This window comes from Gopherus flavomarginatus, chromosome 2 (genome assembly GCF_025201925.1).
Source record: "Gopherus flavomarginatus isolate rGopFla2 chromosome 2, rGopFla2.mat.asm, whole genome shotgun sequence".
NCBI classification, from domain to species: Eukaryota; Metazoa; Chordata; order Testudines; family Testudinidae; genus Gopherus; species Gopherus flavomarginatus.
In genome coordinates, this window is record NC_066618.1 from 212,924,157 (window position 1) to 212,937,718 (window position 13,562).

General features: G+C 37.4%; 1 protein-coding gene across 3 annotated transcripts in view; it reads left to right on the forward strand.

The window, feature by feature from the left end:
- Window positions 1–13,562, forward strand: part of DLGAP1 (DLG associated protein 1) — a 243,643-nt gene that overhangs the window by 2,292 nt on the left and 227,789 nt on the right. The window contains exon 1 of one of the 3 annotated variants that reach the window (XM_050942125.1): window positions 6,016–6,113. The exons of the other annotated variants lie outside the window; for them this stretch is intronic. Within the exon in view, the coding sequence (XP_050798082.1) occupies window positions 6,063–6,113 (51 nt within the window). The 5' untranslated portion in view covers window positions 6,016–6,062. Of the gene's footprint in view, window positions 1–6,015; window positions 6,114–13,562 lie in introns of those variants that run through there. 3 annotated transcript variants of the gene reach the window in all.

Genomic DNA, 13,562 nt, shown 5'->3' on the forward strand with positions numbered 1-13,562 from the left:
TTAAACTTGAGCTCTATAGGTTAAATGGCATATAAAATCATTTAGAATACTAGGCTTTGAAACTCTGTTCACAATGTTTAAAAAAAGGATGTGTATATTTTCCATTAATTTATAGCAATGGGGGAAGGGGAAATGGAGAAAGTATATATTCTCAGGGTGTGTGTATAGATGCGTGTATGGAGTGGGGAGGGACTTTAGGGCTGAGTTACAATTTTAAAGGTTTGATACAGTAGTTTTCTTCAATCTGAGTTTTGGGAGCTAGAAGAAATTTTAATTTTGGAGTTGAATGTCTTGGTTATTTTGGATTTGAAGTTTTTTGTTGTTGATGTTTTTGTTTACTCATTCAGTTTCCAGGCAGGTATTGATAAAATAGCTGACAATTCAGTGTGTAACCAGATGGATAGAAAAGAGTGAAAAACTATGCCAACATCAGCTTCAAATAAGCACTTCCATAGGGACTGTTACATAATATTTAATTGACAGGAATAGGCTTATAAATGGAATTAGAGGGATAATATCTGTATCTTCATGGAAATGTGTCCAACAATGCATGGAATTAGAGTGACTGAATGTTCTCTTATACATATGCCATTCTATTTATGTCCAGATTGTTATTTTTTTTTATTATTATTATATACTTTGAAAAAAAACAGTGAAATGTCAGTGTTTGGAATTTGCTAAAAAGCAGAGGAAAATCTTAATCAAGCTCTAATTTACATTGCTAGCATTATAAGACATCAGTGAGGTAATAATTGCTAGTGTATGAGACAGTCTGAAACTGTTATTGACAATTTTAAAAAATAGCAATGTACATGTTGTTAAAAAATTATGCATATTTAACTGCTTCCCATTCCCTTCCCCTTCACATATCACTTGTCATCTGAGACTATAAGCCCTTTATGGCATGTACAATATTTTCTTTGTTTGTACTGCTCCTAGAACAATGGGGCCCCAATCCTAATTGGGGCCTGTAAACTCTATTTCTATTTATAATATTTATATTGCAGTAATCAGTATCCTTCTGTCAATTAAATGTTGATATGTTTCAACTGTTTTTTATGTTTCCTGTTGAAACATAGGTAGGCTGGTTTCCTGTGTTAGGACAATTTGAAATGTATTAATTGAGATAAAACTAGTTAATTACAAAGCCATGATAGTGTTGGACAACTCTGATAATGACTTTGACTAATGTGGTATTTCTTTGCTGCTTTTTTTAACTCGTTAACCAGATTACTAGATGTTCTTCTCAACTCATATATAATTTCAGTTACTATTGATGACCCAGCAAGTGGACTACATGATCCTTGGATGAGGCTAGTGTTTTATTTATGCAAACTGTCCTTGTGATATAAATGTTTGAACACAATGGATACGTGATTTTTTTGTTCTACTGAATATTCAATAAGAATTTTTTTTCTGTGAAGCTTCAGGCTTGAGTCTGACATAGGTCACGAATGAAATCGTTCTCTCAGCCCTTCTCCTCACCCCATGCCTGCCTGTTTTTATGGCTAGTACTGTAGTATCAGAACACCTCATTATTTAGAAGTAGAAATAACAAGCAATAGCAATCTCACTCTGTAAAATTAATAACTTAAGTTTGATCATTTCAGTATAGTCCTCAGTTCGCATTTTTCCATATTAGAGATGGCTTAATCTCTGAAGATTTGGAGTGTGGATTCAGAGCAGACTCCAAACCTCAGGATCTTTGCTATCCAAAACCTATGGATGTTCCTCAAGGACCCATTCTTTCCTTTAATACAATCTTTCTTCTCTCCAATAGCTGTAGGAAAGCTAAGTGGAAGTGGCTAGTAGGACCCCCTCCCAACACTATTTTCTATACAAGTAGCTGTGAGTTCCCCTGTGCTATTTTAGGGGGATGGCTGATAGACCACCTCTCACCTGCTGTTCTAAGAGGATGGTGTCTTGCCTTCTGTCTCCGTTGCTTCCTATGGAGATGGTGTTTCTGGTAAACCTGCTCCGATAAAGTCCTAAGTGAAATATTATAGGGGCTGGGAAACTTGCCATCCCACCATTTCTACGGTGAAAGGCAGATTCTCACTCTTAGGTCCTGCTACATCTGCTCCTTTAAATCTCACAGTATTCTTAGGGTGATACTTCTGTGCTTCTGCAGCATAACTGGGGATGGAGTCCATGCACAGGTGCTTTCATTAATGTGGACATTGGGAAAGAATAGATGATTCTTTTATGTGGGCATAGGGTAAATTAGAACTGTCCCATCTCTTCTCTGGGAAGTAGGTGTGTGTTGGTGGGAGGGAAGGGAATAGGGTACAATCTGGTATTGAACTTTTCCTTACCTTAAGAAAATACTCTGATTTGGTTCAGCTCTAGGAATGATCCAAGCAGCAGAGAGCAGGTGATGGGAAGGAGCATTCTTATTTTATCCATGATAGTTCCCTATGCCTTGACAGTGAGATTTGTTAGGTAGTGGAACAGTTTCCCAGGGCTTATGGTAGACAGTCCATTGGAATGTTGTAAGCTAGACATATCACTAGAATTTGTAACATAGGAAACAATACTTCCCTGACCAAAAAACGGTCTAAAGGCATAGATATTTTACCATTCTTAATTTTATGGATTTATGGTAATTCATGCACCAGCACTACCACACTACACAGTTAGTCTCTAACGATGTATTTACTGCTGGATATTGTCCACAATTGTTTTCATAGCCTTCGCCTATCTGTAAAGAGAGAAAAAATGCACAGATCATTTTTCATATTTTCCCCCATTTTTTTTTATTTGGGTCAGTCATGTTTTTTCATGACGCACTGTAATCATTTGCATCAAGATACACAGGATAGGGAAAGTAAGCTATTATTTCCTGGCTTTAATTAGAGTTCACTAAGCTCTTTGGAGCAAAGACTTTTTCTTATGTGTTTGTACTGTGCCTTGCACAGTGAGGGCCTTGGCTGGGGGCCCCAGGCACTACCACAGTATAAATAATGATTTTATACTCTTGGCACAGGGAAGCAGAAAACGTAGAACTTCAAGGAAGACTCAGCAATAGAAAAGTGGCAGGGTGGGGTGGGAAGTGAGATATCAAGTAGGTGAGGAAGCCTGTGCAGCTATCAACATACCATGCTTTTTCCAGCAGCCCATGAACAAGCGACATGGAAAAAAATCTGTAAAACTTGTAATACAAAAGGCTTGAGTATGAGATGCATATTTGCTAGTTTATTGTAGTTTGGATCAGGTAAAGAAGAGCCTGATTTGTTCCAGAGCCTATGTCTTATTTTTTCTTATTGCTTAGTCCCTGGTGGAGGCCATCAACAATATCCATAATCTACTCAGTGTAAGGAAACTCTTCTGCTTCAGTAAATCCTGCTTTCTTTTCTTAGGACCAGGCACCTCCTTTGTAAAATGGTTCAGTAGGTATCCCGTAGCTTCTCTGGTCCCATTTCTTTGTAAGGCTAAATTGAGTTTATTTCTTAACTTCCTGGTGCTAATCTGTATTGTGAGCTATCATATTATTTGATCATTTAGTCTATTAAATCACCTGGTAAATTGTTTATTCTTCTGGGATAGTAATTTGTTTAAAATCTGTTTTGCTGGGTTTATCTGTGCACATTCATTTGAATTTGCAATCATTCTCTACTTGTTTTTCATGTGAACTTTGTTTGCATTTCTGTCATGGTGAAGTGATTACTAAATTAATTTACTCAATGTGTCCTTGTCTTGCATACATATCTAAGGGAGATGCTATTTGTTCTCTGCTGCAGCTTACATATGTAGGACTTGATTCTCCATTCCTTTCTTCCACTGAATGGTAAATCTATCCTTTACAGCTGCAATTTTCTTATCAGTTCTGCAAAACAGCTGAAGTCGAAGCATCCTATTATAATTTTATCCTGATTTCTACGTCTTCTTAATAAAGCTTGTGAAATAATTGAGAAGAAAAATATACTTTCAAATAAAACACCAAATATAATAATGGGATTATATTATTCTCAAGTATTTGAATGATCTCCAGGTATTCATGAAATGCTTGTGAATCCCAAAAGTTTCATGAACTGTAGCATAACTGCAAAAAGAACAGGAGTACTTATGCTTATGAATAATGAGCAGATCTGTAGAATTGGGATGGGTTTGTAAATGATTCACAAATGGGTGCTAAATTTGCAACAAATATGTTCATAATGAATAATTCAACCAGGTCTTCTACTTAGGCATACATAGTCTTCAGCCTAATTCTGTATCTATCCAAGACACCTTTGCTGTGCAGTGAAAAATCTTTCTTATGAAAATAAACCATAAATGTAGCAGAACATTTCTAGGTAATCCTGTCTTCCTCTTGCAACCTTTTTTTAAATTTACCCTACAATAACTTTCCATCACCTTAGTTATTGCAGTTGATAAGAATGACATGACTGTATATTTCACTTTCACAACCACCACTTTCTCATACGATTAGTTAAAGACTGGTCTTTGGCATAGCTGCCCCATCTTAGTTGCTCAGTACTCCACTGATGCAGGCCCTGTAAATACCTAGCTAGATCTTCTATGACAATGTCTGCTCTTTAATGATCATGACTGCAATTTTATCTGGCTTTGTACTTGAGATTGTTGTTTCCCATCCACTAGTTGCTTCACAGTTCCATTACTTCTCAGTGTTGGTGACTGTACACATATACACAGCACATTGTTCTAGTTTGACTTTTAGTACCACTGTCCGTCTTGCTTGAACATCCTTTCATTCCAACAGCATGTTTACCACTCTGTATAAAATTCTATCACTTGGATTTATGCCTCCTCTCAGCTGTGTGATGTTAGTATATAATATAAAGGGGCCATTAAATACAGCCATTTGAGTTATCCCATCATAAAGTACCTTAGAAGCTGTGAGACGTGTTTGTGGAGACTGTATCTAAGACATTAATGTTGATGCCTGCTAACTACTCCAACTCCAGTTGATACTAAGAGAGAAGACAGACTAGATGTGGTCCCATCTCAGAACCCTGATACTGTCCTGTCACCATGAACACTGAGGATGTTCTAATCTGAATTTTGTGGATTGGGTCTTTCTATAATGGGCCCAAACCAAACCCTATTCTGGACAACCCCATCCTCAGGGACAGTTTGGTTCCAGATCTAAATCTGGTCTGAACTCTACAATGTGGACCCATTTCTAATGGAGACATGTACAGTAGTTTGGAGATAAATGTTGAAAGTGATGCTTCTCTTTTTTCAGGGTGGGGAGTAAGGAATATTTCTGCTATTTTAAATTAAGCTTCTTGTTCCAAGATTGAAGAAGAGCTCAAAAAGCACCACAACTGCATTACCTAATGCGGACAGACTGGTCTAACCTAAGAACAGTTTGACTCAGTCTTGTTGGTCTTGGCTGTTAGGAACCTAATACCAGTTTTTCCCCATGTAAAGCTGCATGCACATAATTCAGTCAGATGAACTGATTTTAAAATAAAACCTCATTGCTAAAATCCCACAAGATGAAACAAATATTGGCAAGAATATTGCAGATATTTGATTTTCTCTAAATGGAAACAACTTATATATCTTAAGTTCCTATATCTGCTTATATATCTGCTTTTCTGAAAACTGCTGAAGGTTATTTTTAAATACAGTAAAACATGTAGTGTTAATTATATCTTAAGTCCTCCTTTTTTGCATATTTCAGTGACTCCTAAAACATGCACATTGAAAGGATGCTGTGATATTCGTTTTTGTTGTTCTAAGAATTCAGTATTCATGATTGCCAAGAATAGACCTAGAAAGTGGAAGAGGGCAATTGAATTTTCTCTAACATACAAAATAGCCATGATAACTGCTAAGAGAACCAAATTGCATGGGTTTCAAAATCTGCACTGAGCAGTCATTAGGTATTGTTCTTAGTTGTGTGATTTCATTTCATTAAGTATTTGCATACTAATAGAAAGCTAAAGTTATGAGTCTACTGTTGAGTGATGGCCAGCCACTCCCCTCCAGCCCTTGTGTTTACTTCCAGTCACCCACATTGCATTGGCAAAGCACAGGGAGAAGCTTAATGCTGTTAGCTGCAGTAAACCAAATCAAAATTGAGATGAATAATGAACTTAATTTGCAAAAAAGACAGTCTGTTTGATATTTCATCTAATAAGGTAAGTTAATAAACATTCTAGGCAACAGAAAGGAAAATATTCTTTTTTTATTGTTTAAAGCCTGAATAAAATCCATATTTTTATCCTCACATGCTGGAGTTTATTTCAAATTTCATCCAACGTGTGAATTAGAGATGAATAATCTAGCACTTGAATGCCACTAGATACCTGTCTTTTGTTTATTTGGGGACCCAGAAATATACATAAGAAAAATCCAACTTTTTACACAAAAAAAGAATACGAAAATAAATGTACCAGTCACTGCAAGCTTGCTAATGATAAATTTAGTCTCTTTCAGAGCAAAGTAAATTTAGTTAAAGATCAGAGCATGTAAATGGCACAGCAAATGCAACTGAAACCAGTGAAGGGATTGGCTATTGACTGTTTGTGTTTTGCATAGTCTGTTTATGTACAGTAAATCTAATAGCTGATGTTTGAGCAGAAAGAAAGAAACCATAGTCAATATTATTTTTCATAATTGTAAGGAACATTATATTTCTACGTGATTACTCATAATGGAAGTGATGTGTTTCATTAGCTGACCCAGTTCTGAGGCCTTTGTTAGGTGCTCTTTTTCTTCCTTATATTTGTTTTCTATTTCATCAGACTTTTTTGTTTAATTAAAGCACATTCTTCTTTACTAGTTCTGTAAAGAATGAAAAATCACTATGAAAGATCTCACTTTAAATTTATTCAAGCCCACTTGCAAAATAAAATGCCTCTAGTCTCCATATTATTTTGTTTAACAGCTTGATAATAAAAATGAGATTTTAATTAAAGAGGGGACGTTCTTTGGATTTGGCTTTTATTTTCCACTGTTCTCGCTATCTTTCTCTCTCTGTCTCTCCTTCTCCCCCTCTCTTCTGGAAGTAAAAATATTCTATGTGATGCAGGATGGTTTAATTTAGTTAGGCTGTAGTATAATATTCCCAATGCTGAAAAAAAGTATATTGTTGAGGCAATTGGATATTACAATATCCTTAAACATTAAAGAAAAGTGAAGGTACTTTCTCAGGTATAGCGCTCTTATTCCCCTGTATCTTCAAAGGCAGCAGCCGCTATCTACATATACTTATGTGCAGCATAGTATTTGACCTTGCAAGATACATGCTGGCCATCAAGAGTTGCCAGGGCTGAGTAAACCTCCCAATCAGAAAAAATGATCTGAAAACTCACATAACTACTTATCCTCAACATTTCCCCAGTACTTTTGGATGCACAGCCCTGCAATATGTGACACCGTATCTGAGAATGTAATAATAAGGCCCTTGGAAATATTATTGTTTGTTTTATTTTTGGTTATATATAGTCAATTTTATTTTTAGTTCTCTAAGGACTGAGTATTCAGTATATTTCTTTTTCCTCAGAATCTGAAACATTTTTCTGTGACAGCAGATGATATCAGTCTCCTAAGCCACAGAAGCTTTTTGCTTTAAGAGCCTAAGTAGAGGCAGTAAGTGAAAAGCAAAACCCAGCATTGATTTGAAATACTTTTAGTAAATTGTTGTTTATATTAAAAAGATGTGTAGAAGTAGCAATACAAGAAATACATCTAATGTTGTTGAGTTTTAAAAATAAGAATTTGATATATAGTAGGAGTTTTATCTAGTAGGTAGGACAGAGGATTGGGATTCAGCTGGACTCCTGAGTTCTATTTCCACTCTGCCACAAACTCATTTTTTAAGACTGTGCTTATATAGCTTCTACCGAAATTATCAGATTTGGATGCCTAAACTTAACGTGTAAATCTATACTAGATCAGCTATAATGGGGACTCTCTAAATGAGCTCTGAAAATTAGGGCACTTATTTTAGAGCTTAAGTTCTGTGTTGATTTAGATACGTAACTTTATATGAAGTATGAAAATATTGACCTACATGCTCTGTGCCTCAATTTACCCATCAGCAAAGGGAGAATAATAATAATGCCTAGCATGTAAGGAGGATGTGTGGTTTAATTTATTGTTTGTGAAGCACTTTGAGATCCTTTCATATAAGGTGTTATAAAGACATAGCTAATAATAAATTAAATGTCAACTACTTTATCAGCATTTTTCCCTGTACAAATACTCTGATTCATCACTGTGATACAGTTTTACCCTGATAGGTTTCAGAGTGGTAGCCGTGTTAGTCTGTATCAGCAAAAACGACAAGGAGTCCTTGTGGCACCTTAGAGACTAGCAAATTTATTTGGGCATAAGGTTTCGTGAGGTAAAACCCACTTCATCAGATGCATGAAGTGGAAAATACAGTAGGCAGGTATAAATACACAGCACATAAAAAGATGGGAGTTGCCTTGCCAAGTGAGGGGTCAGTGCTAATGAGCCAATTTAGTTAAGGTGGAAGTGGCCTATTCTCAACAGTTGACAAGAAGGGGTGAATACCAAGGGAAGGAAAATCACTTTTGTAGTGCTAATGAGGCTAATGCAATCAAGTATCAAAGGGGTAGCCCTGTTAGTCTGGATCTGTAAAAGCAGCTTTCACTCATGCTCCAAAACGTCTGTTAGTCTATAAGGTGCCACAGGATTCTTTGCTGCCAATGCAATCAAGGTTGCCCATTTCAAAGAGTTGACAAGAAAGTGTGACTATCAGCAGAGGGAAATTACTTTTTGTAGTGACCCATCCATTCCCAGGCTTTATTCAGGCCTAATTTGATGGTGTCCAGTTTGCAAATTAATTCCAGTTCTGCAGTTCTCATTGGAGTCTATTTTTGAAGTTTTGTTGTTGAAGAATTGCCACTTTTAAGTCTGTTATTGAGTGACCAGGGAGATTGAAGTGCTCTCCTACTGTTTTTTTAATGTTATAATTCCTGATGTCTGATTTGTGTTCATTTATCCTTTTGCATAGAGACTGTCCAGTTTGACCAGTGTACATGGCAGAGGGGCATTGCTGGCACATGATGACATATATCACATTGGTAGATGTGCAGGTGAATGAGCCCCTGATGGTGTGGCTGATCTGGTAAGGTCCTATGATTATGTCCCTTGAATAGATATACAGACAGAGTTGGCAACGAGGTTTGTTGCAGGGATTGGTTCCTGGGTTAGTGTTTTTGTTGTGTGGTGTGTAGTTGGTGGTGAGTATTTGCTTCAGGTTGGGGGGCTGTCAGTAAGTGAGGACTGGCTTGTCTCCCAAGGTCTGTGAGAATGAGGGCTTGTCCTTCAAGATAGGTTGTAGATCCTTGATGATGCGCTGGAGAGGTTTTAGTTGGGGGCTGTAGGTGGCGGCTAGTGGCGTTCTGTTACTTTTTTTGTCGGGCCTGTCCTGTAGTAGGTGATTTCTGGGTACCCTTCTGGTTCTGTCAGTCTGTTTCTTCACTTCACCAGGTGGTCATTGTAGTTTTAAGAACACTTGATAGAGATCCTGTAGGTGTTTGTCTCAGGGATTGGAGCAAATATGGTTGTATCTTTGTGTCACTACAAAAAGTAATTTTCCTCTGCTGATACTCACACCTTCTTGTCAATTGTTTGAAATGGGCCACTCCATCTGATGAAGTGGGTTTTAGTCCACCAAAGCTTATGCCCAAATAAATTTGTTAGTCTCTAAGGTGCAACAAGGACTCCTCATTAGTTTCACTGTGGTGTAACGTGATTAAAATTGATAGTTACTCCATCATAAAACTGGAGTAAAGTGGTAGTGAATCAGGACCTGCATAATATTATAATATTTTCTTAGAAAATTGATACCTGCAAAGCAAAAATGAAAATTGGCTTAAACAGATTTCTGCAAGCAAGCTGAGCAAACTATGTAAGCCAAAAAAAAAAGTTGTAACTAGCACCACCCCTTTTTAGTGAATGGTTATTTTTGTGGAATTGTCCTTGTACTTCCCTGTTCACTGAAGCTTGACCAGTATGTATCATATCCTGACTTCCCAAATGCCATGAATTGAAATTAGACTTCTCTTTGTGGTGCTGCATTCTGGGTTATCACATAACTCTGTGTTTAGCTCAGTTTTTCCCCTTACCATATTGTCAGGGGTGCTGGAATAATTTGCGTAGTGGGGGTGATGAGAGCCATTGAAATTGCAAACCCTATATCTGAGGGAAACCACTTCAAGCCAGGGGGTGCAGCAGCACCCTGAGCACCCCTACTTCCAGCACCTATGTATATTGTCATTTTCTTTGTCAAATATGGACTTCCCCTACAAGCCTCAGTGTAGTAATGGGTACTTGAAATTTTTTACCTTCTTATTTTTACACCAGCAAGTTCCCCCATTCTGGAATTGTTCAGACAGCAGCAACCAGTTGTCTTTTTGGTGCCTTTGGACCTCTGATTTCTGTCTTTACCTTCACATCTCAATAGCTCTGCAACAGCAAAGTGGATGTTGACAAGATTTTTTCTTGTTTTTCACTAAATAAGCCTGTGTCACTGAGCTAGAAGAGCCTAGACTTCTGAATGATGATCTGATGCATTGTGTTCACTTGCACACACACACAGCTAAATTTTCAAAGCTGGACAGGACCCCCATTCATGCATGGAATTACACATGTGCGTGTGTAAGTACGAGCTTACGTGGCAAACCCATTGCAACCAGCTTCGGAAACTTGTTCAGTAGTATCTAAACCACTGGGATAATCTTTGACAAAAGGCACTGTATGCACTAAGACATCGAATTTCTTAAGTTGTTGTGTTAGAGTTCTGATTCCCACAGCAACTACGTCTCATCTGTATTACAGCTAAATACTAAAACATTACATCCAACTATACATAGAGTATTGCAAAAACTACAGGCGCACAACTTGGCTGAGATGTGGATGATGTATAGTAACTTTGAATTCCCAGACTTTTGACCAATTAAAAGGCTCAGCCTTAATGTTGCATTAACATAGGTTTTTAATTTAATGCAGTGTAATTTGTTTTTAATTAATTTAGTATAACAAGGTAAGCATAGATACTAAAATCAAACATAATGAATGGAAATTAAACGGAAGAGATCTATGAGGTAAATGTTCCCTCAGAGCATTCAGATGTACTGTACATAATACAACTTTAAATAATCTTTATCCTAAGAGTGACTAGAAATCTATTTTCTTGAGCTTTTCTTATATGTTGTAAAGTTCCTGTGAGGTGTCCCAGCTTTTCATTCACAATGTCAGCAAGCCCTGATTTTACTAATCTTGTGTCAACTTCTTTATGAACAATTTGGAAACGCAACTCTTTACTCCCAACACAGGAGGTAGGAGGAAGGGGTGATTTTGCATGGTCCTAGGTGTATTTGAGAAATACTGAGGGTACGAACTGCATTCATTTTATTTTATTTGCCCTACAAACGGTGCACGAATCTAAGCTGAAAAGGAGATTTGTGTGTGTGTCATAATTGTACTGGTGAAAACGAAAAAGTGTAAAATACTCCCTATTTCTGTAGGCTGTGGATCCAAAGTCAAAGCCAATATCAAAAGATATGTACATATATAAATATACACACACAAGAAGTGGGCATGAACTGGAACTCCAAATTTGGGGTTAGATGTATCATGTTCAGGGCATCAGCTCTAAGTCAGTCCCTGGGGTGTTCATATGAAACCAAAGCTGGATTTGGGCCTAATTAACGGTTCTTGTTTGGTTTCTTAACTACTGATCTCCAGGTGCCCACCTTCCCTTTATCTGGTACATCCTGCTGAAAGTACCTTCCTCTCAAGTCCTGCACCAGTTACTCAGAAGGAGAGGGGTGAAAGAGAGATTTATTTAAATGTGTGGGTTTTTTTTCATATGGCAATGTAAATACACATGGGATTGTTTAATAGGTGAACTAGGCCCAACCCAAAATATGTCTCTTCTCTGGAGAGCTTAAATTCCTGAGGCATTGATAGGTACAGTAGAGTGCAACACAATACAAAACAAACTCAGTGTGCTGTGTGGACATTTGAACTGTAAAGCTTCATAGAACTAGAGTTTTCAGGGCAGTAAATGGGAATTATTTCAAGGATATAGATGAGTGTAAAAGAAGGCATGAAGAAAGAAGTGTGCAGAGGAGTAAGGGGCAGTCAGGAGTGGTAAAAAGAAATTCTGGCAGAGAGATAGGCGAGAGTAGACTTATGGGGTGAAATCTTGACTTCACTGAAATAGTAGCAAAACTCCCGTTGACTTCAGTAGGGCCAGGATTTGCACCCATGGCATACTTCGGAAGAGAAACAGAAGCTTAATACAGAAGAGGAGGAGGGCCAGTGCAGAAATTCCAGTAAGGCAATGATACAATAATAGTACCAAAGGAGGAGGATGAACTGGAGGAAGTCAAAAGGAAAAAAGCTGCAATTGTCAGCATAAAGTTACCAAAGAATGAAATATTGTCATGGCAGTAGGGAGGGAGGAAGGAATGAATTTTGGAAATATTGTGAAAAAAGGATTCAGGATTTGATGAGGTCTTGGATGTGACAGGAAAAGAAATAAAGGAACCAAAAACTATACCAAGGTGGTTTACAACTAGTTTGAGTGGCTAATTATAATCATTTGGGGTCTGTGGAATACTTTTTTCTTCATCTGGTGCAGTGTTTTGTTGAGTTAAGTTTTATAGCAACATCGCCAGAGTTTGTATGCCATAAAGCTTGACCTGCATTGGCTGCAGTTACATTTGAAAGGGCTTATTTGCCTTCAGGACTTGTCATGTTCCTGGTTATGGGGAGTCAGCAACTGAACATTAATTTAAATTTAACAAACAACTAAGTAAATGTTTGACTTTTCATTATGACAGGTTAAACAAACTGCTGCGTCAGTGCTCTAAGAGGAGACAGTACATAAGAAGCAGTAAGCTGCATTGAAAGTTGTGTCTTGTGGGATAACATTTAACAATTTATATAGCACCAATTTCCACAGGAAAAGGGACTACAGATTATAATCCCTATTAGGGGGACACTACTATTTAAATGTTGCAGGTCAAATTTTGACCCCTAAAATTTGACAGTGTCCATTTAGTATAACATATAATGGTCACTTTGCGAGCCATATAAATTGCCTTTATATGTTAATCGCAGTAAAGGGAAGGAGAAAAGAATAGGTGGGAAAACTAAAGATTACAGGTACATTATTTCTTTAAAATGTTGCCTACTTGCTTTAATAATTTTGGAGTATCTACTAAAATTTTGCCAATCTGGAAAAATTGGGGTGCTGCAATCAAAGAACTGACTGCAGGACTACTCCTTCAGTAACCCTGTTCCACTTCACATCTGCTCTTATTTCTACTGTTATTCCGGCAAGCATGTGTTTTCTCAACTTCACATCCCAAGATGATGGCCTGTAACCCCAGGCCAATAGTAATGGGAGGCAAGGCATGAACAAGGCAGCTGTCCTCATGGAATAGGGTGACCAAACATCAAGTGTGAAAAATTGGGATGGGGTGGGGGGTAATAGGATCCTATATAAGAAAAAGACCCAAAAATTGGGACTGTCCCTATAAAATCAGGACATCTGGTCACCCTATCAGGGAATTTCCAAAGTTGTCTGAAAACACATTCTG